General features: G+C 52.4%; 1 protein-coding gene across 1 annotated transcript; it reads left to right on the plus strand.

The window, feature by feature from the left end:
• The first annotated feature begins 1,363 nt into the window (after window positions 1-1,363).
• Window positions 1,364-25,424, plus strand: CIROZ (ciliated left-right organizer protein containing ZP-N domains). The gene is made up of 11 exons (XM_007980586.3): window positions 1,364-1,480; window positions 5,243-5,367; window positions 7,430-7,573; window positions 13,389-13,427; window positions 14,394-14,531; window positions 15,040-15,124; window positions 16,598-16,794; window positions 17,630-17,753; window positions 21,992-22,182; window positions 22,949-24,149; window positions 25,121-25,424. The coding sequence occupies exons 1-10, from the start codon at window positions 1,408-1,410 to the stop codon at window positions 24,140-24,142; spliced, it is 2,310 nt and encodes a 769-aa protein (XP_007978777.3). The 5' UTR covers window positions 1,364-1,407; the 3' UTR covers window positions 24,143-24,149; window positions 25,121-25,424.
• The last annotated feature ends 475 nt before the right edge of the window (window positions 25,425-25,899 follow it).

The following is a 25,899-nucleotide window of genomic DNA, read 5'->3' on the forward strand; positions in this document are numbered from 1 at the left end:
TTATCACCATCACCATCATCACCACCATCACCACCATCACCACCACCATCACCACCATCACCACCATCACCACCACCATCACCACCATCACCACCATCACCAGCATCATCACCACCATCACCAGCACCATCATCACTATGACCATCACTACCATGATTATCACCATCACCATCATGATCACCACCATCACCACCATCACTATGATCATCACCATTAATACCATCATCACCACCACCGTCATCACCACCACAATCACTATCAATATCATCCCACTACTACCATCACCATTATTACTGTCATCACCATCATTATCATACAATCAATTCACAGAAATAACTGAAACTAAGCAACAGGTGTACACACACACACACACACACACACACAAAACAGAGGTGGGATTCAAACCCAGATGCCTACTGACACCAGTGCCTATGATCTTTTTTTTTGTTTTTTTGAGACAGGGTCTCACTCTGTCACCCAGGCTGAACTCACTGCAGCCTCTGCCTCTTGGGCTCACGGTCCTCCCACCTCAGCCTCCCGAGTAGCTGAGGCGTGCACTACTGTGCACCACTGTGCTCCGCTAATTTAAATGAATTTTTTTTCTTGCTGTTGCCCAGGCTGGTCTCAAACTTCTGAGCTTAAGCGATCTGCTCACCTCAGCCTCCCAAAATGCTGGGATTACAGGTGTGAGCCACCATGCTGGCGAGTACTCACACATGTACCATGAAGTCACATTGCTCCCTGTCTCCCCCTATAAAACGAAGTTTAGATTTAATGACCTCCAAGACTTTGCTACTCAAAGTGTTGTCCCTGGACCAGCAGCCATCACTTGGGAATTTGATAGAACTGCTGAATCTCAGACCCTGCCTTAGGCCTACGAATCTGTATTTTAACAAATGCCCAAGTTGTATTTTAACAAGTGCCCAAGCTACAGGTGTGAGCCACCGTGCCCGGCCTGCAGGCTGGAATTTGAGGACCTCCCCAACAGGTTCTTCCTCCTTGGACATTCTGTGAACTGTGACCTCTGTATGGAGTAAAGGGTCACTCTGTTAGGACAGTACGACCCCTACATGCCCTTTCCTGACTATTCCATTGAAGCCAGGCTGAGGGGAGCTCCTTCCTTCCCTCCCTCCCTCCCTCCCTCCCTCTCTTCCTTCCTTCCTTCCTTCCTTCCTTCCTTCCTTCCTTCCTTCCTTCCTTCCTTCCTTCCTTCCTTCCTTCTTCCTTTCCTTCCTTCCTCCCTCCCTCCCCCCTCCCTTCCCCAGTCCCTCCCTCCCTGCCCCAGTCCCTTCCCCCTCCCCCTCCCTCCCTCACCCCTCCCTTTTCCCCTCCCTCCCTCCCTCCCTTCCTTCCTTCTCGGAAGCATCTTCTTGTTGGACAGACACAGTCGAGTGTTTCTCAGACTACATGACCCTGTGGATCCCGAGGAGCCACGTGGAGGGGCTGAGGCTGTGGCTGGCTAGGACCTTGCACTTGCCAGGTAAGAGGCAGTCGGTGGCTGGGCAGGGTCTTTGCTGGGGCTTTTGTGTTGCCTTCCCCTGCCTGCAGTGCTCCTCCCCCATGGCTCTTGCAGGTTCCTGGGCATCATTCAAATCTCTGCTCAAAGGCCACCTCCCCCTGCAGCCCTTCCAGGCTCTCTAAAGTCACCCACGCCCACCCCGGTCACCATCTTGGCACTCCTCACTAGTAAGATGATCTCCTGCCATTGTTCCCAAGCTTGTGATCTGCACCCCTCTTCCCAACAGAAGGCTGCGCTGTGAGGGCACGGCCCACGTGCTTTTTGTTTACAGCTGCGTCTTCAGAACCAAGAACACTGCCTCGTGCTTAGAAGAGTCCCAATAAATATTTGTTGAATGAACAAGTGGCCCAAAGCCCTGGAAGAAGCGCCCGTCTGGTGCCGATATGCTCCAAAATTGAAATCACTCTGCAAAAGTGGAAGTGAGACTAAAGGGGTGATTCTCACACAAAATGGAAGGCCATCACATGCTTGGTGGGGGAAGAGCGCACCTAAAATAGCAAAAAACAAGGGCATAGTGTCCCTTCCAGAAACCTTTCTGCCATGAGCTTTCCAACAGAAGAAGTAGGAAAGTGCTGGATGGCATCAGGGTACCTGGAACCTTCTGGAAGGAACACGAGTAGAGAGAGGAGCAAACAGCTTGCTTCCCTCCATGCTCTCCATCTCAGTGGCTGCAAAGCCAGCCCCCAGGTTCCTCCTCTCTTTTGCACAGAATAATAGATATCGAGGAGGGAGACTTTCCAGTCTCTCCGGAAGTCTAGGAAAACCTCCCAGGGACCCTGCTCATTCTGGAAATTCCTAAAGCACCTTCTGGGACGGGTAGGGCCTAAATCTGCCCTGGGAGGGCCAACCACCCACTGGCCAGCCAGCCCAGGAGGTCTTGGGAGAGACATTTGTGTATTAAAAGGCCACTTTTCCAGGAGAAAAGCTGTGGATACATTAAGCTGTCGCCTGTTCTTTGGAGAGCCATTATTAATGGAAAACAATAGATTAATAGTTTTAAAACGCTTGTTCAATAAGTAATTTTTATGGCTCTGGATAGAGCCCATTAAACATTTCTGTGTGTTATTATAAAGAAGTTTTAAGCGTAAAATCATAAAGCCAATAATCAGAGAATTAGTCACAGCAGCCAGCCACAGGCCATTAGTTTTAGGCGCTGTCAGAGCCACCTGTGGCTTTTGAGGGAGAGTTTTCATTTCACACGGCAGCACCAGGTGGGGATGGAGAAATGATGGTGCCTGCTGCCTTCCATAAACTTGAGGGGACAGCAAGCAGGTGTGAGCAGCAGGGTGCCAGGCAAATATTTACAAAGTGCAAACGTGAATGCAAAACTAAAACGATCCAGGTCAATTTGCACATCCAGCTCAGACACTTTATTTCCCCAGCGAGCTACCTTTCACAGCCTTCCTACGCCAGAGGCACGGCCTTGATCTCTTGCTAAAGATAGCGGTGGAAGCTGCGTGCTTTTGAAAGGAAAGCATGTCACCAGAGAATCCCACGTAGAAAGGCTGCCAGAGCTGTTTTCTGGAATAGCGTATTCATCTCCCATCAAATGCACAATCGAGTCAAGCGTTTGAAAGTGAAACTGTGAGATTTAAAAATGCTTTAAAAATAATCATGACAAAAGCAATACAAGATAATTACAGAAACTAGAGGCAATCCAAAGGAGATAATCAAAACTGCTTATAATCCCTCTACCCAGAGATAGCCCCCTTTATTTTTCACTCATTCAACAACTACTTATTTATTTATGTATTTATTTTTTGAGACGGAGTCTCACTTTGTTGCCCAGGCTGGAGTGCAGTGGTGCAATCTCAGCTCACTGCAACCTCTGTTCCCTGGGTTCAAGCAATTCTTCTGCTTCAGCCTCTGGAGTAGCTGGGACTACAGGTGGCCCCCACCGTGCCAAACGAATTTTTGTATTTTTATTTCTATTTGTTTATTTTTTTGAGACAGAGTCTCACTTTGTTGCCCAGGCTGGAGTGCAGTGGCGTGACCTCAGCTCACTGCAACCTCTGCCACCCAAGTTCAAGTGATTCTCCTGCCTCAGCCTCCCGAGTAGCTGAGTGCCTGCCACCACTCCCAGCTAATTTTTTTGTGTTTTTGGTAGAGACAGGGTTTCACCATGTTGGCCAGACTGGTCTTGAACTCCTGGCCTCAAGTGATCCACTCACCTCGGCCTCCCAAAGTGCAGCGATTACAGGTGTGAGCCACCATGCCCAGCCTCATTCAACAACTATTTATTGAGAACCTTCTGTGTGCCAGAAATAACTTGAGGCACTAAAGATGCAGCAATGAACAAAACAGACAAATACCCGTAGCCACATGGAGCTCACCTTTTTTTTTTTTTGAGATGGAGTCTCACTCTGTTGCCCAGGCTGGAGTGCAGTGCCGCAATCTCGGCTCACTGCAAGCTCCGCCTCCCGGGTTCACGCCATTCTCCTGCCTCAGCCTCCCGAGTAGCTGGGACTACAGGTGCCCGCCACCACGCCTGGCTAATTTTTTGTATTTTTAGTAGAGACGGGGTTTCACCGTGTTAACCAGGATGGTCTCGATCTCCTGACCTCATGATCCGCCCGCCTCGGCCTCCCAAAGTGCTGGGATCACAGGCGTGAGCCAGCCGGAGCTGACATTTGACTAGACGACAATAAACAATCAATATAACAAATAAGCCAGTAAGATAGTCGGTTAGAAGACAATGAGTGTGCAGAAAAGGGTGAAGGAGGGCAAGATGGGGGAGTGTTAAGTGGGTAGTTAGGGTGGGCTTCATGAAGAAGGCGACGTTTGCACAAGGACTGAAAGGAGGTAGGGGAGTCAGCCATGCGGATATCTAGGAGAAGAGAGTTCCAGGCAGAGGGCACAGCCAGTGCAAGGGCCCTGAGGCAGGAGTGGGCCTGGGATAATTGAGAAATAGCAGTGGGTCTGGTGTGGTTGGAGCAGAGGGAGGGAGGGGAAGAGAAGTGGGAAAAAGGGTCAGAGAACTGAGGGCAAGTCACGTGAGGCTTGCAAGGGTTTTGTTTTTTTACACAATGGAGTTTTTTATTTATTTATTTTTTTCTGGGACAGTGTCTCACTCCATCACCTAGGCTGGAGTGCAGTGGCACAGTCTTGGCTCACTGCAGCCTCCGCCTTCCAGGTTCAAGTCATTCTCGTGCCTCAACCTCCCAAGTAGCTGGAATTGCAGGCATGTGCCACCACACCTGGCTAATTTTTGTAGTTTTAGTAGAGATGGGGTTTCGCTATGTTGGCCAGGCTGGTCTCAAACTCCTGAGCTCAGGTGATCCTCCCACCTCAGCCTCCCAATGTGCTGGGATTACAGGTGTGAGCCACCACACCTGGCTGGCAATGAAGAGGTCTGAGCAGAGGAGAGACGCAATCTGCCTACGTTTTGAACGGGATCCTGCGGGCTGCTGCATGGAATACTCACAACAGGGGCAAAGGAGGAAGCTGGGGGACATGGGAGGAGGCAGCAGCAGTGACACAAGCTGAGGATTCGTGTAGGGAGACAGGGTCGGATTCTGGATACACCTTGATTGAAGAACCATTGGGCTTTCCTGTTGGTATATGCCTTTTCAGACTTTTAAAAATTACTGCTATTTTTTATCCCCTCCAGGTAAGAAGCTTCCAGGCAGAGCAGTTTCTACCTGCGAGTCTGATATTTCTGACCCTGCCAGAGAAGCCACCTCCACAGGCTCAACCCACGTTTCTGTCCCTTTCTCATTCCAGGCGCCTGGAGGGCCCCTAACCACCTGGATTCTTCTTTTGCTAAATGTGGCTACTTCCTGCATCCGGCTTCAGATGGTGACTTCTTTTTTCAAGTTCAATACTCGGCCTGCTTTGTGCAGAAAGAGGTGGGTTTGGGAATTTTTTTTTTTTTTTAAGGGAGATTTAAGGAGCTAAGCAGATGTCAAGTAAGGAGACACTGCACCATTATTCCTCTGTAGAAACTGAGCTGAGGGAGACCAGAAATCTCTGCCTTCATGGAGTTTATGGTCATAGATATTAAAAGGCTGCCCAACTCAGATGCTGCCTCATCCAGGCAGTCCTCCTGAGAATCCCCCCTTCTCTGTGCAGTGGACCTGCTTCTGTCATTGCCAACACTGACTCACAATGTGCCCGCTCACACACCATCTCCTGCTGGACCTGGAGTCTTTAGGGTGAGGCAGTCACACCCACAGGCTTGCCTCAGGGCCTGGCACACAGTAGGTACTCAGTAAGTGCTTAATGAAGTGAATAAATGGTGCTGAGGAGTTGCAAAGGCTGACTGACAGCCCTCACTTGCACAGGCCCATTATGGGCTCACGAGACCATGTGATTCTAAAATTTACAGAAGTAAGATATTTTTGTATTTTTTTTCCTTTCTGTTTTTTGAGACGGAGCCTCGCTCTGTTGCCCAGGCTGGAGTGCAGTGAGGCAATCTCGGCTTACTGCAATTTCCACATCCCAGGTTCAAGCGATTCCCCTGCCTCAGCCTCCCAAGTAGCTGGGACTACTTGGTAAAGATGGGGTTTCACCCTGTTGGTCAGGCTGGTCTTGAGCTTCTGACCTCAAGTGATCCACCCACCTCGGCCCCCAGAGTAGCTGGAACTACAGGCATGCACTGCTATGCCCAGATAATTTTTGTACTTTTTGTAGAAGATGGGGTTTCACCATGTTGCCCAGACTGGTCTGGAATTCCCAGGCTCAAGCCGTCCTCCCACCTCGGTGTCCCAATGTGTTGAGATGATGGGAATGAGCCACCGTGCCAGCATTCTTGTTACTTAAATTTCACGCCAGGGGTCCTGCAAGGGGACGACCAGCCCCACAGATTGGCTCACAGTTTTTTTTTCTTGTCTTCTCCTCACCTGCACTTCCCCTTTCCATTTCTTTGTGCTCCCTTCCTTGACCCAGCCCAGAGTTTTTCCCGAGTGGGTCAGTGGTCTGGAGTGGGGGAAGGAATTTTGGGAACTACCCTGCTCCTCCTCTTTCTCTTCCTCTCTGTGGTCACCCTTCTCTGACAGCCCCGTCAATACCCGCCCTTCTCAGGCCCCAACGCAAAGCTTAGATTTGAGTTCTTCTTGTGTGGCTGAATGAGGGCAGTCTGGGAGGGATGGAGGGACCCATTGGTTTGACATCTTTGAAGTCTGCCTTGTACTGGAATGATCTAGACCAGCTCTCATGTCTAGTCTCAGCAATGGCCACATGCCTTTGGCTTAGTCATTTACCTTCTCTAAGCCTCAACTGCCTCATCTGTAAAATGAGAATTTTTTGTCTCATAAGCCCAGCCTTGGCCGGGCTTGGTGGCTCACGCCTGTAATCCCAGCACTTTGGGAGGCCAAGGTGAGCGGATCACTTGAGGCCAGGAGTTCGAGACCAGCCTGGCCAACATAGTGAAACCCTGTCTCTACTAAAAATAGAAAAATTAGATGGGCGTGGTGGCGTATGCCTGTAATTCCAGCTACTTGGGAGACTGAGGCATGAGAATCGTTTGAACCTGGGAGGTGGCGGTTGCTGTGAGCAGAGATCACACCACTCCACTCCAGCCTGGGTGACTGAGTGAGACTCTAAAACAAAAAACAGCCCAGCCTTATGAGACACTGGTGGGCGTCAAAGGAGATAAAGTGTGTTTGTCAACTGTCAAGGGGCATTGGGTTGCAAGTTCTTATTCTGTCTGACTAGGTTTGACCTTTCCAAAACCCACAAATGTTCCCTGGCCTGGAGGGCTTCCTTGGTAGGGGCTGAGCTTCCAGAGCCAGACCCAGGCTCCGAGTTGCTGTCGACCCTGGTTTCATTTCCCATCCCTCTTCCACAAGCCCACCTTCTAGCAGGTTCATGGTATCCTATTTGCTGTGAACAGGGACTGACCTATAATTGCAGCCTACTAACTGTATTTTCCTCTCTCATTTGCACACATGAATTTTGCCCTCCTTCCAGAAAGCAAATTACAAGCTGGAAATCAGAATATTTCAGAAAGGGGTGACAAGGTTGGAGCGGAGTGATCGATACATAATGAAGTGTCCAATGCTAAGGTCAAGACTGGGCCAGGAAAGCGTCCACTGTGGACCCATGTTCATCCAGGTAATGGGTTCCCAGGGTCTGGGAGGTGGCAGAGGGGCCTCCCAGGCTGGGCATCTCTCTAAAGGCCAAGGCAGGTGGCCCTAGCCCCTGCACTGCAGAATGTGGCCCAGAAAGACAGGTGGTAGCTGCAGATGCAGTACAGCATCGTTCTTCTAGACATCCCTGGGTACTGGCTGGGTGCTAAGTCTCCTGGGTTTGGTTCTGAGCAAGGAGGGGTGAGATGGGAGGGGAGGGGTAAGATGGGAGGGGAGGGGTGAGATGGGAGGGGAGGGGGAGATTAAAGCTGTCTGACCTCGGGTTCTGGATTTCCCATCTTGGCTGGCTCAGAGGGTCACTTGGGTTATCACCAAAGCTGCAAAATTGCATCTTTGTGTCCTTTCTCTCTGGATTGAAAAAATTGGCTAGTTTGAATGTTTTTTTGTTTTTTGTTTTTGTTTTTGTTTTTTGGACCTGGGTAATGTCAAAGAGTTATAGACCCCAGGTACGATCAGGTGCAATGTCTACATTTTAAGCATCAGGGAAGAAAGGTTGAGCCCCAGATCCAATTCTGAGCTCTTTCACGGCCGTATGTGCTCCTTGAATTCAAGTTTCTCTCCAGCTCTCATCAGCGGGGCAGCTCTGTAAGCGAAACAAGATTTGGATGGGAGTGGGGAGGGCTAGAAACCCAAACATCTATAGGGACCAAACCCGCCACGGAAATGAGCATGCTGGACTGAGGAGGAGGCAGTAAAGAATTTTACTCATTCCTTCATTTAGTCAGCTGTTTGTTGTTGTTGTTGTTGTTGTTGTTTTGTTTGGTTTTTTTTTTTGAGATGGAGTCTCGCTCTATTGCCCAGACTGGAGTGCAATGGTGTGATCTTGGCTCTCTGCAACCTCTGCCTCCCAGGTTCAAGCAATTCTCCTGCCTCAGCCTCCCAAGTAGCTGGAATTACAGGTGTGTGCCACCATGCCTGGCAAATTTTGTATTTTTAGTAGAGATGGAGTTTCACCTGTTGGCCAGGCTGGTCTCGAACTCCTGACCTCAAATGATCCACCCGCCCCAGCCTCCCAAAGTGCTGGGATTACAGGTGTGAGCCACTGTGCCCAGCCTGTTTTTTTAAAGAGACAGGATCTTGCTCTGTCACGCAGGCTCACTGCAGCCTTGACCTCCTGAGCTTAAGGGATCCTCCCACTTCAGCCTCCCGAGTAGCTGGGACTATAGGCGTATAACACCATGCCAAGCTAATGTTTAAATTTTTTGTAGAGATAGAGAGACTCACTGTGTTGCCCAGGCTGGTCTCAAACTCCTGGCTTCAAGCGATCCTCTCACCTTGGCCTCTCAAAGCCCCGGGATTATAGGTGTGAGCCACTACGCCTGGCCCAGCAAACTCTTATATATGGCTCATTCTGTGCTGGGCACCGTTCTACTCACTTTGCAAATATTAACTCATCTCACCTTCACAGTGATTCTGTGTAGTTGGTTCTATATTGATCCCCATTCTGCAGGTGAGAGAACTAAGCAGAGAGAGATTAGGAGACTTGCCAGCTGGTAGCAACAGAGCTGGGCTTTGAGCCAGGCCACATGGTAGGGGCTGGGGCATGCTGGAACAGGCACAACCTGCAGTCCTGGCCCTCTACAGAGGGAGCGGAGGCTGGACTCCACTCCAGCCCCATTTTGCCAGATTTTCCAACATTTCAAGATAAACTGGAAATCTATAATTGTATGTGAAATCCTCCAGTTTAAAAAAGTTCACTGTAATTTTTCTTTTTCTTTTTTTTTCTTTTTTTTTTTTTGAGATGGAGTCTTGTTCTGTCACCAAGGCTGGAGTGCAGTGGCATGATCTCGGCTCACTGCAACTTTCGCCTCCTGGGTTCAAGTGATTCTCCTGCCTCAGCCTCACGAGTAGCTGGAGTTACAGGCATGCATCACCATACTCGGCTAATTTTTTTTTTTTTTCTTTGAGACGGAGTCTCGCTCTGTCACCCAAGCTGGAGTGCAGTGGCGCAATCTCGGCTCACTGCAAGCTCCGCCTCCTGGGTTCACGCCGTTCTCCTGCCTCAGCCTCCCAAGTAGCTGGGACTACTGACACCTGCCACCATGCCCGTCTAATTTTTTGTATTTTTGGTAGAGATGGGGTTTCACTGTGTTAGCCAGGATGGTCTCGATTTCCTGACCTTGTGATCTGCCCGCCTTGGCCTCCCAAAGTGCTGGGATTACAGGCGTAAGCCACCGCGCCCAGCCTAATTTTTTATATTTTTGGTAGAGACAGGGTTTCACCATGTTGGCCAGCTGGTCTAGAACTCCTGACCTCAAGTGATCCACCCACCTCGGCCTCCCAAAGTGCTAGAATTACAGGTGTGAGCCACTGTGCCCAGTCAAGTCACTTTAACTTTGTAGGCATTGCGCAGTTCAAATAAAGTGCTGGATTTGGCTTGAGGGATTTGGTTGGGCATCTTCTGCCTGTGAGGAGGAGGAGGAAGGAAGGAGGAAGAGAAAGGAGAGGAAGTCAGAACTGAGAGGAGGAGGTTGGAGTGAAAAGGCTGCTGATAAACACCATTTATCCAACAAGCAAGCATTTATTTATTTATTTATTTATTTTGAGACAGAGTCTCGCTCTGTTGCGCAGGCTGGCATACAGTGGTGTGATCTTGGCTCACTGTAACCTCTGCCTCCTCGGTTCAAGCGATTCTCATGGAATCACAGGCATGTGCCACCATGCCCGGGTGATTTTTTTGTATTTTTAGTAGAGATGGGGTTTCACCATGTTGTCCCGGTTGGTCTCGAACTCCTGACCTCAACCGATCCACCTGCCTTGGCCTCCCCAAATGCTAGGATTACAGGCATGAGCTGCCGCGCCTGGCCCCAACAAGCATTTATTGAGCATCTATTGTATGCCCAGCCCTGTGCTGGTGCTGAGGGAACAGATATGACCAAGGCGTGACTTGCCCCAGGAAGAGCTTATCGCTTTCTTCTTATCTGATCTGAACTTCAAAAATGAGTGTGCTGTGGTGGAAGGGGCCCTGCACCAGCCCAGCTCAGAAGACCTGGGCTCATGTCCGCTCATCCGGGCTCACTGCCTTGTTGGAATCCAAAGTTGCTTTGCTTCTTAACCTGAAGGAGAAGGGGCTGAGCGGGAGGGTCTTCCTCTGCCCACCTGCCTTTATTAAGGGCTCAGAGTGGCCACGCCAAAGTCGGTGTTGGTACACCTAAGAATTGTGGGGCCCCACCCCGGGATCCCCAAGCAGGACTGCCAGGGCACCTGTTTGACATCCCGGGGCTGGTCACTGCTCCCTCTGCACTGGGCCTGTGATTCTGGAAGCCGCCGCCAGGGGGACGGTGTTGCCGGCATCACCCGACACTGGGGCGAATCGCTGAGAAAAGCAGAAACGACTCCGACCCGGGCGCCCGCTTGGTCTCCATCGTCCTGCCCTTGAAGCCCAGATGCCCCAATGCCCCAGTCTCCGGCATCCTTCACTGACCGAGGTGTGGGAGCGGGTCGGGGGAGGGGGGCTCTGCATCCCTAAACAGAGTTGCACAGAGGTGGGCAGAAGACGAGCAACAGAGGCGGGTCTCTGCTGCCCCCGCCTCCCCTCCAACCCCTTCCCCCATCTGAGAACCTCATCGAATTGACTGATTCATTCCTGGTGACTTCTGCAGCCGCCACTTCCGTGGCTGCACCTTGAACTTGCATTAAGTTTTAATTAAAGCCGTTTCACCGGCCTTGCCCTTGGCTAAATGCAGCTGTGGGCACAGGGCACATAGATATTTAATACTCTGCCTCTCCCCGCTGATGGCGCAGGGTGCCCAAGGGTGTACCCGAGCTGTGCCCTGCTCGCAGTGATGTGCGAGCTCGCTTAAGTGTGCCCACAGGCCCCGAGCGGGAGGCCGCGCAATAACTATTCATTGCCCTGGGTTAAGTGTGCCCAGGGGCACCCGTAAACTCAATGCAGTGATTAGCGATTACTCCCAGTGAAGGCTGCCCGAGCTCCTGCGGAATGTCCACGGGCCCTAAATATAGCCTCCTCATGGCGACTTAAAGGGCACGGTGCATTTTGGCTGTGCACTTGTCACGTTTTCCCTTCTTCCTTTTTTAAATATCTTTTTGGAGACAGAGTCTCATTCTGGCCAGAGTCGCCCAGGCTGGAGTGAGTGGGACAATCTCAGCTGACTGCAACTTCCGCCTCCTGGGTTCAAGTGAACCTCGTGCCTCAGCCTCCTGAGTAGCTGGGACTACAGGTGTCCGCCACCACTCCTGGCTAATTTTCTTTCTTTCTTCCCTCCCTCCCTCCCTCCCTCCCTCCCTCCCTTCCTTCCTTCCTTCCTTCCTTCCTTCTTTCCTTCCTTCCTTCCTTTCTTTTTTTTTTGTATTTTTAGTGAAGATAGGGTTTTACCATGTTGCCCAGGCTGGTCTCGAACTCCTGAGCTCAGGTGATCCACCTGCGTCAGCCTCCCAAAGTGCTGGGATTCCAGGCATGAACCACTGTGCCTGGCCTTCCCTTTCTTTGTTTAGCAGAATTGCTTCCCTCCTTCTTACAGTCTGACCTCTGGGGGCCTTCGCCTTCCTCACGGTTCAGCAGGGAGGATGGACTGGGGCACCATGGTGCAGCTTTGGGTGGTGTCGGGGAATTGCCGCATCCTCTTCATTCTCCTGCCAGACCTTGCGGACGTCTTCTCCATTTCTTCCACTTTGCTCCCCAAGGGAAGACAGCATCCCCTAAAAGCAAGGCCATCACAGGGCTCACCTGAGGGGCTCCCTGTGGGCCGCCTGAGCCTGCTGCCAACATGGGCTCTCTGGGGCCAAGGAACAGCTGAGCTAGGCAACTGGGGAGGCTGCAGGGTGGTGGGGGGCCTCTTCCTGGCCCCACCCACTCCTTTCTGCTTCTGGAAGCCCCTGTCTGTCCCTGGGGAGAAGAGGTGGGTAGCCTTGAGTTGGGGAGCTGTCAAGATGAGTCAGTCCGCTCTGGCCCCAGTCTCCCCATTCTGTATTGGGTAGGAGAGGGGGTCTGATGATCTCTGAGGGACCCTCTGCTGGTCTGCGACTGTTCAGTGCCACAACCTCCCTGGCCAAGTCTGACGCAAAGGCAAAGGGGCAGCTGGAGAAAGTAGACAGACTTGAGAGAGCACCTGGGTGGGGTGGCACTGGCTGCACAGGGGTTCTGGGGAAGGTCCCTTGCCCACGCCATCACCTTGGGCCCTGGTCTGTGAAACGGGAGAATGGTGCCACCCTACGCAATGGCCGTGAGACTCAGGCGTGGCACGAGAAACCACTGTCTCAGTTTGCCTGTCTCAGTTTTAGCACTGAAAACCCCACATCAGGGGAACCTCCCCAATCCTGGGGAACCGGGATGGTTGGACCCTCTAAGAACGGTGCCATTGGGGGGCACAGGTGTACTCTCTGGGCCTGTAGAAGCCCTCACTCTCTACTTCTGCTAGTTGGATCCAAAGTGGAAGAAAAAGGGTGAGGAAGAAATTGGGATCTAGGGAAAAAACAAGACAAGAGGCCTACGAAGCAGCCCCCATGGAAGTGGGCTCTGAGCAGCGTTGGCCCCATGCACACCCGTTCTTGGCCTCACCAGCTGCGCCCAGGACCCCAGCTGCCCCCTTGGCCAGGCCTAGGGTGGCAGCTGAGGCAGCGACATTTCCCTGCGTCTGTTGACACTCGAGTCCCAGAACATAAATGATTTTCTTGTGTTAATGAGCAAACAAGCCGGCGGCACCGCTCTCTCACCGGCCTCCTGCTGGGGTAATTGCCGGCGCTGATGGGCACCGGCAGGGATGTTTGCTCACCTTTGCTCACCGCTTGCAGGAGACATTGCTTCCTCTTTGTCTCTGCAGGTCTCTCGGCCCCTGCCCCTGCGCAGCGACAATAGACAGGTAAGTGGGCCCCGTTGGAGTAGCAGGAACAACTCTCTGGAAGTTTCTGCCAGGCCTGGTGGGTGCTTGGGATGCTCGGACGCAGCTTTTGAGTTTGCTTGTCCTCCGGAGAGTGTAGTGGACGGTACGGACTCTTCAGGGACCAGGTCTTGCCAGCCGAAGTTTGAAGCTCCCGCTGGTGCCCTCCAGGCAGAGGCCTGAGGCCTGAGGCCATCTGGGAAGAACCTGGAAGAGGGGACCTCAGCTTTGGGTGGGAGGCTGGGTTGGAAGACTCTAAGGTCCTTCCCGTGCTAAGATTCTCTCTGCCAAGTCTCCAGTGACAGGGAGCTTGTTCCTTTGTAAGGAGCTTGTTCCACATTGCACAGGTGCTTCCCGAATTTTCCTTCTTCTGGTCCTTGGAGTGTTTCCCGAAGCCTCCCGGAAGGAGCCAGTCCCTCTTCTCCATTTCACATCCCTTTGAGTATTTGGGATCAGTGAACTTGACCTCCCCAGGTCTTCCTGGCGTCCTCCTGCCAGTCTTCCTGAGATGGGAGCTGGGGACCCCTCCCTACCTGTCTCCCCGCATCTGGCCCTCACCTTTATTCAAGGCCTTCATTCCCATGTCCCACTAAAGGGTGGCAAACAGAGCCAAGGACAGGACTCCAGTTGTGCCCAGCCAGGGTGGCACAGGGGCTCACTGGTTGGCATTGCTGTTAGGGGTCACTGTGTGTTCGTTCTTTCAGCTGCGTTGTACACCTACTGTGTGCCAAGCACCCCTGCAAGGGACCACCTCCCCTAAAGTATGAGCGTGTTAGTGTCTGGTTGACTGTCCTCCCCGAGTGGCCTGCCGTCCTGCCTCCTGGCCTAGCCATCCTCCCTGTGACCCTGTTACCTTCCTAGGTAACCCCTCAAGGGTCCCTTCTCCATGACTCCTAGTGACCGTGCCTCCCTGGCCACACGGTTTGTGAACGTGTCCTGTTTCTCCAGACTCCATGGCTGCTGTCCCTTCGAGGGGAGCTGGTGGCTTCTCTTGAAGATGCCAGCCTGATGGGACTGTATGTGGACATCAGTGCCACCACTGTCACCGTCCAAAGCCCGAGACAAGGACTCCTTCAGAGGTGGGAGGTCAGTGGTGGGCAGCAGGCCCTGCCAGGCGGTGCGGGGCCTCTGGGGCATAGCACCCAGAAGAGCAGGTTGCCACCCCTCCAGTGACAAGTCAAATGTCCACCTGCGAGACTGGACAGATTTAGGCAGGCGCCTTCGAAAATTGGTCCCCATGAGCGTGAAGTGCTCCGCTCTGCAGACGAGGGGCTCCTGCAATCATGCATTCAGCTCGTCCTGATCATGGTGGCAGGAGCGTAATTACCATCTCTTTAAATAGCCCAAAGTTGCCGTGTAAGAGAAGACGGCTCACATGACATTTGCTCTGAGCTCGCTTCCTGCTAAAAATATCTCAGCTAAATAATATTTCCTGGTTGCATCGGCGCAATAGTCCCTGACCTGGGCTTTGTAACACTTGGGGCTTTAGTTCAGAGATGAGTTCGAAGGTGGGAGAGGGGGCCCCTGTGGTGGGAGTTTGCATCTGGAAGGAGCAGTTTTGGAGACCTCACGGGGGACCTTCCTCCCTCCCCAGGTGCTGAATACCTCTGCTGAGCTCCTGCCACTATGGCTGGTGAGCGGTCACCATGCCTATTCTTTAGAAGCTGCTTGCCCACCGGGTAAGACCCAGGAGTGCCCCTAATGTCCACCTTTCTGACTTCATCACATTCTCGTCTGTTTTTTCCCTCCTCTGGGCACCTTAATCCCCTCTGTCTCATCCTACTTCTCTCCTCAGTCCCAACCTTGGCTATGCATTTCTGAAATGCTTGGGACAAAGAGAAGTTTGCTTTTGCTGGAAGATGTGTAGAGTAGAGGTGGGATGTGGGGTGAATGAAAAGTAAAATCATCTACTACAGACCTGCAAACTTGGGGTCTGCAGACTCTTGGGAGCACCCAAGCTGGCCCCAGGGGCTCTGAGAACAGAGATGGGAGAGAGCGTGCAGCCTGGTCAGACCCTCCAGGGCTCCGTGATCTGAGGGCAGTGGGGACCCCTGATCTAGGCCATGTATGTGATAACTGTTTTGTTCAGCCTGGAGTGACACCGCTGCCCTGGGTCTTATGTCATATAAAGAGGTCTGGAATCTGGAAGACCACTTCCTACCTCCGGGGAATTTAAATTCAAAGAACTCGGTGTGCAACGTTAGGTGGATCAAAGGCTTCATCCTGTGTGGGTAGATTAGAGGTGGTTTAGACTTTCCATTTGTATAGAATTTTATCATGGACTGAGTTTTGGGATCAGGGCTCTGGGGATTTTCAGACATTGGCGGTGACCGTGATGAGCCCCCAAACATCTCTTTCCCAGTTCACAATGTTTCAAATCCCTTTATGTAAAGGCAGATGCTTCCATTAGCAGCTGCAGAGCTGGTTTAAAATGTCCCCCCAAGAGCCTGACACAGGGAAATTCTTGCTAAAGTGTAAACAACTGATAGGAGCTATATGTCTTTCTTTTTTTGGGGGGGGCGGAGTTTTGCTCTTGTTGCCCAGGCGAGAGTGCAGTGGTGCGATCTCAGCTCATTGCAACCTCTATCTCCAGGGTTCAAGTGATTCTCCTGCCTCAGCCTCCCAAGTAGCTGGGATTATAGGCTTCCACCAGCACGCCCGGCTCATTTTTTGTGTTTTTAGTAGAGATGGGGTTTCACCACATAGGCCAGGCTGGTCTTGAAATCCTGACCTCAGGTAATCCACCCACCTTGGCCTCCCAAAGTGCTGGGATTACAGGTGTGAACCACCGTGCCCGGCCTAGGAGCTGTATTAGTTAAGAGCTGCTTTGGAAATGGAAAGGGCACTGGGCTAGGTCACTGAAGCCAAAGACGGTCTCAGTAGCTTCCCTGATGGCATCTGCTTCCATCAGGATGCAGATGGGCCTTTCCAGAGTGGCGAGGTCCGTCAGGTGTTTGGGGATGGTCTTTTTTTCTTCTCTTCTTCATCCGTGCAGCTAAGTTTCAGCCCAGGCAGTGATACCGGGACACCAAGTAACTTGCTGTCACTGACTGGGGAAGTGTGCTGTGCTGGCCACAGGTGTGGCGCCGGGTGAAGGCCCACGAGCCTGCAAAGTGTGTCTTTTTCTGTGTCCTGTGTCCTTCCCATTCCAGTGTCATTCCAGCCAGAGTCGGAGGTCTTCGTTCACATCCCCAAGCAGAGACTGGGTCTAGTCAAAAGAGGTTCCTACATTGAGGAAACCCTGAGCCTCAGATTCCTCCGAGTCCAACAGTCCAACATCTTTATGGTGACTGAGAACAAGGACTTTGTGGTGGTCAGCATCCCGGCGGCCGGGGTGCTCCAGGTCCAGGTGAATATCCGGTGGCATCTCTGTCTTGCCCCTTCTCTTCCTGAGGCCCTTCTCCTTCGGTCACCAATGCCATGTGAGGTCAGAAACGTGAAGGGTAGGCTGGTCACAGTGGCTCATGCCTGTAATCCCAGCACTTTGGGAAGCCGAGGCGGGAGGGTCACTTGAGTCCAGGAGTTCAAAACTGGCCTGGGAAACATAGTGATACCCCGTTGCTACAAAAAAATTTAAAAATGAGGTGGGAGCATTGCTTAAGCTTAGTGGGTTGAGGCTCCAATGAGCTGTGATTGTGCCATTGCACTCCTGCCTAGGCAATGGGAGTGAGACCCTGTCTCAAAAAATAAAAGTAAAAAAGAAAGAAAGAAACATGGAGGGCAGATCTGTGGTGCTGGCTGAAAGTGGATTTCACCATGTATGCCCCTCAGGCCCATACTCTTACCAAGGTAGCCCCATCAGGGGACAGCCACAGGGCATGGGATGTCCCCTGCCACGTGCAACTAATTTCTCTCTCTCTCTCTCTCTCTCTTTCGATGGAGTCTCACTCTGTTGCCCTGGCTGGAGTGCAGCAGCGCGATCTCGGCTCACTGTAACCTCCTTCTCCTGGATTCAAGCGATTCTCTTGCTTCAGCCTCCCGAGTAACTGGGGCTACAGGCACCTGCCACCACGCCCAGCTAATTTTTTGTACTTTTAGTAGAGACGGGGTTTCACTGTGTTAGTTAGATGGTCTCGATCTCCTGACCTCGTGATCTGCCTGCCTCAGCCTCCCAAAGTGCTGGGATTACAGGCATGAGCCACTGTGCCCAGCCAATGTAAAACTAATTTCTTGTGGCCTCACAGCGATGTCAAGAAGTCGGAGGAACCCTGGGAACACAAGCTTTCTATAGGGTAGACCTGAGCCTGCAATTTGCTGAGATGGCTGCCCCAGTCCTCTGGACGGTGGAGAGCTTCTTCCAGTGTGTGGGTGAGTGCAGCACCATGAGGGTGTGACTGCTGGTAACAGGTATACACTGCACAAACCCTCTTTCCTTGGCCCTGGGGTTCTTCTTCTGTGACAATGTTTCACTCCCTGGACCACACAGGTCCCACACCTACAAGGTAAGTGAGGCATCAGACATACTGGCTGGAACTGGCAGGAGAACAACAGTGTCATGAGAACTGAGTGGTGATGTGGGTTCCTGGCCCTGGAGTCTGCCAGGGAGAGGACAGGGGAGGCAGATGGGGGTGCATCCCTTTCCTAACCCACTGCACAACCTCAGTGAGTTACCTAACCACGCTGAGCCTCAGTTTTCTCATCTGGAAAATAGGCATACCAGTACCTGTTTTGAGGATTGAAACAGCAAGAGGAGCTATTTCCATTTATCCACTCTCTCTGCGTGGGCTCCAGTTCCTCGGGTCACTTGGTAGACAGATCAGTGTCCTTGGCAAAGAGCACGACACGATGCAACTTGTTTCTCAGCTCAAGAGGAACCTTCTTTTAAATGTGGTGTATGTCTTCATGCCAGGATGCTGGGATGGGGTTTTTGGAGAAAGCTCTGCTAATGGAGAACCTGGTATTCACACATGCAAAACCACCAGGAGCAAAACCCATTGAAATACAGCACAAGGAAATGCACATAATTCACAAATGATGTCGATCACTTTCATCTTTTACTTCCGAACTGTCCTCAATCAAAGACAGACGCGAAGGAGATTTAAGTCAGATGTTAATAGTGCAAGTTTGCCCCGTCACGAGGATATGATGTTTCGGTGCTGCACAAAAATGTAATTATGTTCAGAACTATATTTAAAGATTAAAAGGGGGACTGCCTACCACAGCTAGCCCCAAATTCAGAATTAGAAACAAAGAAAAAGGCGGGATGGGGGGTGAGTTCTGACAGTCTGCTAAAAATGGAAATGTTTCTTGAAAATTTTTACACATTTCGGCTGTTTTTATTTTAACAGTTTGCTGCAGTGATGACATTAATCTTGGAAAGGGAGGGCTAGAACTTTATCCAACAGATATTCACTAAGCAGTCGCGGTGTATGTGGCCCCATGCAAGGCTTAGGTGGGAACAGAGGTTGCTGGATTCTGTTCTTGCTCTCAGGCAGCGTTCAGTCTGGAAGGGGAGATAAGAAATGCCCAGAGAAAGGCCGGACGCAATGGCTCACGCCTGTAATCCCAGCACTTTGGGAGGCAAAGGTGGGAGGATCACTTGAGGCCAGGAGTTTGAGACCAGCCTGGCCAACATGGCAAAACCCTGTCTCTCCTAAAAATACAAAAATTAGCTGGGCATGGTGGTGCACATCTGTAATCTCAGCTACTTGGGAGGCTGAGGCAGGAGAATCACTTGCACCTGGGAGGTGGAGGTTGCAGTGAGCTGAGATTGTGCCACTGCATTCCAGCCTGGGCAACAGAGCAAGACTCGTCTCAAAACAGAAACAAAAACAAAAAAAAAACAACAAAAAAGAAATGCCCAGAGAATTATGAGGGCAGGTGGGCTCAGGAGAGATGTCAGAGAGTAAATGATCTTTATCCTGGGCTTTGATGAGAGGGCAGGTCCTTGATAGGAAGATACGGAATACAGCATAAAAATAGATCAGCAACAGCAATAGAAACATTTTAGGAAGAGTTTTTTTGGCCTCTCTGGAAAGATTTACACGGGGAAAGAATGTTCTCTTCCTCATTTTGTTAATCAGCAACCAGAATGAATGTCTCCCCTCCCTGGTTCCCAGCACACCTCCCCTGCACCTCCCCTGCAGCTTCCCTGCAGCTTCGAGGTCTTTCTATTCTTATTATAGTTATTGGTGCACGCTCCTGTCTCTCCCTCTAGTATGAATTCCTTAGATCAGGGGCTGTGCCCTGTTCGGCTTCTTATTCTTGAAGGGCCTTATCTTGCCGCCTTGCCCTTGGTAAGCACTTCGTAAATGCTTGTTGGCTTGAATTTTCACCAGGAATTTTAAAAAATGTTTTACACAGATAACATTTTTCTTTTGTAAATATGTGACTAATGTGTCACATATTTACAAAATATATGCTGGACTATTAATATATGCTGGAATTGCCTAAACTCCCCGTGGTTAGAGATTTTTAAAAAATCTTCCTTTTCCCTGACCCCAAAAGTAATTAGAACCTATAGGACAAATCCTAATTATTTAAGTGGTCTGGAGAAATCTAGGAGATGGTTTAGATATAGCTGTTTTCATATGTGTGTGTGTGCGCATATATATATATATATATGCGTGTATATATATATGCGTGTGTGTGTGTGTGTGTGTGTGTGTGTATTTTATAAGAGACAGGGTCTTGTTCTGTTGCCTAGGCTGGAGTACAATAGTGCAATCAAAGCTCATTATAACACTGAGCTCCTGGGTTCAAGGGATCCTCCTGTCTCAGTCTCCTGAGCAGCTGGGATTATAGATACAAGACACCATACCAAGCTAGTTTTTAAATTTTTTTTTTTTTTTTTTCCCGAGACGGAGTCTCTTGTTGCCCAGGCTACAGTGCAATGACACAATCTTAGCTCACTGCAACCTCTGCCTGCCAGGTTCAAGTGATTCTCCTGTTTCAGCTTCCGGAGTGGCTGGGATTACAAGTGCCCACCACCACGCCTGGCTAATCTTTGTATTTTTAGTAGAGACGAGATTTCACCATGTTGGTCAGGCTGGTCTTGAACTCCTGACCTCAGGTGATCTGGCTGTCTTGGCCTGCCAAACTGCTGGAGTTACAGGCGTGGGCCACTGTGCCTGGCCTTAAATATTTTTATAGAGATGGGATCATGTGTGTTGCCCAGGCAGTTCTTAAACTCCTGGACTCAAGTGATCCTCCTGCCTTGGCCTCCCAAAGTGCTGGGATTACAGGTGTGAACCACTGTGCCTGGCCTATTTTTACATTTTGAAGTTGGGTTCACGGATGGAAATGCCTCTAGGGGTGGGGAAGGGAATGTCAGCGGTGGGAGAGTGGGGAGGATAAGAACACCCAGGGCCTGGGCGTGGGAGGATAAGGCAGCAAAGCTCAGTGTGGGAGGTGACAGGGAGTGGTGGAGACTCCTGGGAACCTGCAGCCACCAGGTCCCTCTAAGCAGAGCAGCCTTGCTTGGCTGGAGCTGACCCTATCTTGCAGGGAGGCAGGTCCATGTAGCCAAATCTGGTTTTCCACGATAACCTGGTTATATAAGAACTCCTGCTTTTAAAATGTTGTTGGTTAATTTAAAAAACAGTTCAAACACCCTGCAGGCCAAGTCAAACATGTCCTAGGGCTGTTTTTGACCCCTGGGCCAGAATTTGGGAGCTCGAACCAGCAGTTCTCAACTGCGGGCGATTTTTGCCTCTCAGGAGACACTTAGCAACATCTGGAGACGTTTTTGGTTGTCGTGACTCGGGATCCTACCGGCATCTGGTGGGTGGAGGCCGGGGGGCCTGCTAAACACCCTGCACTGTACCTCCTCTCCCGCACTTGACAAAGCGTGATCAGCCTGGAATGCCTACGCTGCCTGGGCTGAGTCTAACCTGAAAGGTGGTCGGGCAGGGCGCACTCTCCGGTTCTCTGTGGTTTCTGAGGCTGGGCCAATGTATTTGACCTCGAAATAGGAAATGGCTCAAAGATGAAACCAGCGGGTGGCACTGAAGCTACGATAGCGAGTCAGGACCAGGTACCCCTTGCAGAAATCTGAATTTCTGTCATTTAAGTTAAAAAAATGGGCCGGGCGTGGTGGCTTACTCCTGTAATCCCAGCACTTTAACAGGCCAAGGCGGGCGAATCATTTGAGGTCAGGAGTTTGAGACCAGCCTGGCTAACATGGTGAAACCCCATCTCTACTAAAAATACAAAAAAAATTAGTTGGATGTGGTGGTGCACACCTGTAATCCCAGCTACTCGGGAGGCTGAGGCAAGAGAATCACTTGAACCCAGGAGGTGGAGGTTGCAGTGAGCTGAGACTGCACCACTGCACTCCAGCCTAGGCCACAGAGTGAGACTCCATCTCAAAAAAAAAAAAAAAAAAAAAAGGTATCTTGATGTCCACATAGTCTCAAAAAGGACTCTAGGTGGGAGGACTGTGAAATTCAGCAAATGGACATTTCCCAACCCAGGGCTTGCATCTGACCTCCCCAAGCTTCCGTTCCCCACCTGTGGAAAAGGGTCCCTCACGGTCCCTTCAGCAGGGCGTGGGGAGGATTTTGCTTCCTTAGGAGGAAGGCTGACCTCTGTCTTCCCTCTGGAAGGTTCAGGAACAGAGTTGCCTGCCTCAACTGCTACACCGAGGGCCGCACCCTCCCCGCCATCCCCAGGACCAGAGACCCCTCCAGCGAGAGTGCCATCTGCTGCTTCCTCCCAGGTGTGGGCTGCAGGACCAGCTGCCCAGGAATGGCTTTCTTGGGACCTCCTGCACCAACCTTCTGATGCGCTGGCCAAGGCAAGTCTATGACTACATCCTCTGCCCACGGTTTCCTCCAAAAAGTCGGGTCCCCGTGAGGTATCGGTAGACCCAGCTGGGCCTGAGGCCCTTCTCTCTCACCACTGTTCTTCCAAAGACAGCCCCACTGTGATCCCCAACCGTGTCACCTTCTCAAATTCAGAATATTTCCCAGAGAAAGCTGGGCCCCCAAGAGCTCCCACCTAAGGGCAGCCCCCTTCGTCTGTCAGCCTGGAACACAGCAACCTCCCAGTGCCCTGAGACACAGCCAAAGGAGGCAGTGGGGGTGTCAGCAGCTATGCACACAAACGGAGGGAGGGAAACTGAGGCACACCAGAGGACTGGAGACCCAGAGGTCACAGCTTCCTCCAGCTCTTCTTTTTTTTTGAGATGGAGTCTCGCTCTGTCATCCAGGCTGGAGTGTAGTGGCACGATCTTGGCTTACTGCAGCCTTCACCTCCCAGACTCAGGCGATCCTCCTGCCTCAGCTTCCTGAGTAGCTGGGATTACAGGCGCGTGCCACCACGCCTGGCTAATTTTGTATTTTTAGTAGAGATGGGATTTTACCATATTGGCCAGGCCGGTCTGGAACTCCTGGCCTCAAGTGATCCACCTGTGTTGGCCTTCTATTGTGTTGGGATTATAGACGTGAGCCACCGCACCCGGTTCCTCGAACCCATCTTTGGGCTGAGATTCTCAGGGCAGCCAGAGCCCATGTGTTCTTGTTTCTGATGCTTTTTCTCTCTCCACTTCTCTCTTGATGAAGAAGGGGCTTGGACCATTGCTGCAAACAGCCAAACTGGCGAGGAGAGGCCAGACATCTGCCTCCATTTTCCCTAGAGTGATGCAAGCTCAGCGAGGTCTCCAGGCTCCCCCAGGGGAAGTGGGGTTCCCTGGACACCCCACGCCTCCAGTGACGCTCCCCTCGGAGCCTGTAGAGGGTGTCCAGGCTAGTCCCTGGCGGCCACATCCAGTCTTGCCAGTGCACCCGACTCTGACCCTGCCTGTGTCCTCAGACGCCTCCTCTCCTCCACTGCCAGCCCTGAGGCCTGGACAGTCTGAATCGCTCCTGGTCTCGGGACCATCTGTCACCCTGACTGAAGGTCTAGGAACTGTGAGGCCTGAGCAGGACCCCGCCCAGTCTCCAGGAAGTCCCCTCCTGCTGAGAGGGCTGTCAAGAGGGGATATGGCTGCACCTGAGCCCATCTCGGGGGAGCCTGGCCAAGCCAGCGAGGAGCTCCAGCCACTGATGAGGCCCTGGCGGGCCAGGCTGGCGGCAGAGGCACTGGTTTCTCACCATTCTCCCCGAGAGTCCCAGGAAACATCCTCTGGAATAGAGGTGGAGAGGCTGCGCCAGGCTGGGCCTGGTTTCCCCAGGGAGGGGGCCAGGGGACTCGTGGACTTTTCATCCTCAGAGCCAAGCGAGGACATGGAGGGGCCGGGACTCTCCACCCTGCTGGGGAGGGATGCCACATTCTCCACCCCAAGTGTGAGGCAGCCAGACCCCAGTGCCTGTGCCGGGGCCTCAGGACCCGAACTCACCGGGACGCCCAGGGTGAGGCCGGCAGCGCCCTTGGCGGTTCTTCCTATGGAACCTCTGCCAGCAGAACTCGTTCGCCCGGCAGCTCTTCTGACACCCAAAACCTCATCTGCAGGAGGGTCAGACCAGGCCCTATACCTGGAGTGTACCCCTGGCTCTGCGGGCCAGGAGGAATCGGGGGCTGCACACGCATCCAGTCCTCTGTCCACGCAAACCCTGAGCCCGTGGGCTCCCACAGGACAGTCACTACCCAGCCTGGTAGAGCTTGAACACCCCTTCCTGGCTGGCCGGGGGGCCTCACCCCAGCAGGAGCTGACAGGGCCCACCTTGGCCCCCAGTGCTGAAAGCCACAGGCCTCCTGAGCTTCAGGACAGTGTGGAGGGGCTTCCTGAGAGGTCCCACGCTGAGTCTCCATGGTGACTCCACGGTGAGTCCTGGGTGCACCTGGGGAGGTGGAGTGCAAAGGGTGGGAGGTAGCGATGGGTCAGCCTGGAGGTGGGGGCTGGGGGCTGTCTTTCCAGGGAAGCCCCAGTGCTCTTCTGGCCCAGATCATTGCTGTGCTCAGCCACAGCTGGGCATCTAGGCCAGGGAGTCCAGGGGCACTGGGTCACTGAGAGTCACCAGGACCATCCAAGCCAGCAAGGTACCAGCTGCTGCCATGGAACCCAGAGGGAGTGGTGAAGTGGCAGGCCATCTGCCTGCGCGGACCTCCCCAAGGGAAGAGGCGCTGAGTGCAGGGCAGTGTCCCCCCATCTCTCCCTGGACCTGCCAGCTGCATTTCTGGGCTTGCTCTGCTGTCAGAGGTGGGGAAGCATCAGGGTAAGGCGCAGCCTCTGCAGCCAGGCCTGCCAGGAGCTAGGGTTCAAGTCCCAGTTCCTCTGTCCTTTGGCTGTGTGACCTTGGCAAGGCACTCACCTCTCTGAGCCTCAGTTTCCTGATGGGTCAAATGGGGACGGTAACAGTTCCTTCCGATGCGGCCGTTGAGGGTTGTGTGGGAAAGGAACATAGAGCATTTGGTGTGGAGCCGGACGACACCCAGTGCGCTCAGAACTCAAGAGCCGTTCTTGCGGCAATCTTACACCATCACCATCCACCTCACGGAGCATGACACCCAGCATGCCCAGAGCTCGAGAGCTGTTCTTATGGTGATCATTTCACCATCTACCTCCCAGCGCAGGCAGAGGGGATGCTTGCGGGCCCAGGAAAGCACGGCGGGCCTGAGCCATGGTTCAGACATCTCTGGGGGTGGCTGGTGATGGTGATACGAACTCTTGGTGTTTACCCCTCCCCAGGCCTTGGGGTGCCATGACCCCAGGTCTCTAAAGGACTCCAGGGGAGGATAATGGGATGTCACTGCTCTGTTTTCATTACTCATCACTCTTTTCCTCTGGATTCCAGGGCAGCAGCTGGTACCCTGCTGGCTAGGATGGTCCCGGTGACCCTCAGTGACCAGTTGCCCCCAGGCTCCCTGGCTTCAATGCCCATCTGTGGCTGGGGACAGTGTTCTGGCCGGAAGAGCACTCACTCGGTGCTTCCCTGGGAGGGTGGCCCCCCAGACGCCCACCTCCAGGCCGACCCATCACTGGAAGTGGGATTTGAAATGCAGCCAAGAAGAGGAGACCGTCGGCAACGCCCGCCCGGAACAAGAAATAAATAAATAAGTAATCAGGGTTGTCTTGGCTGATAAACGGTCCCCACCTCGAAGAAGACTTCTCCCCCCTCTGCGCACCCTCCTCCTCCCTCTCCGGGCAGATCCGTCCCAGGCAAAAGCTTAATAGCCCCATTTAAGGCTTTTCCTTTTCACCACGAGATTGAGCTGCTCCTGCCATTACGAGGTTTTCAGCTTCTCTCTGAAATCAAATTACTGACTCCATTTAATTTTTTAAAAGCTCAGATGATTTCCCTTCTCGAATCGGAGCCGTGACTTCAAGGCCAGCCCCCACCAGCCCTACCAGGCGATTCCCCTGCGGGCAGCCGCTGCCCTGGGACGGCGGCCCCCATGCCTGGGGAAGCCTGACACCTAGAGGGAAAGCCAGTGGGAGGAGGCCTGCGTCTCTGGCCACCACCCTGGACACCGGGCTGGGTGGCCTGAGCTGGAGGAGGCTCACAGGAGCCCATAGCTGGAGGCCGATGATCTCCAAAGGCTGGTGGGGTCAGTGGTTAGAGCCCAGCGCCGA

The sequence above is a fragment of the Chlorocebus sabaeus genome, chromosome 20 (assembly GCF_047675955.1).
Source record: "Chlorocebus sabaeus isolate Y175 chromosome 20, mChlSab1.0.hap1, whole genome shotgun sequence".
In the NCBI taxonomy this organism is placed as follows: Eukaryota; Metazoa; Chordata; class Mammalia; order Primates; family Cercopithecidae; genus Chlorocebus; species Chlorocebus sabaeus.

Coding starts and splice junctions, on each gene's coding strand:
- CIROZ (XM_007980586.3), top strand. CDS start 1,408: ATGACCCTGTGGATCCCGAGGAGCCACGTGGAGGGGCTGAGGCTGTGG. Junction 7,574..13,388: donor GTGGACCCATGTTCATCCAG/GTAATGGGTTCC, acceptor TTGTCTCTGCAG/GTCTCTCGGCCCCTGCCCCT. Junction 22,183..22,948: donor CTTCTGATGCGCTGGCCAAG/GCAAGTCTATGA, acceptor CTCTTGATGAAG/AAGGGGCTTGGACCATTGCT.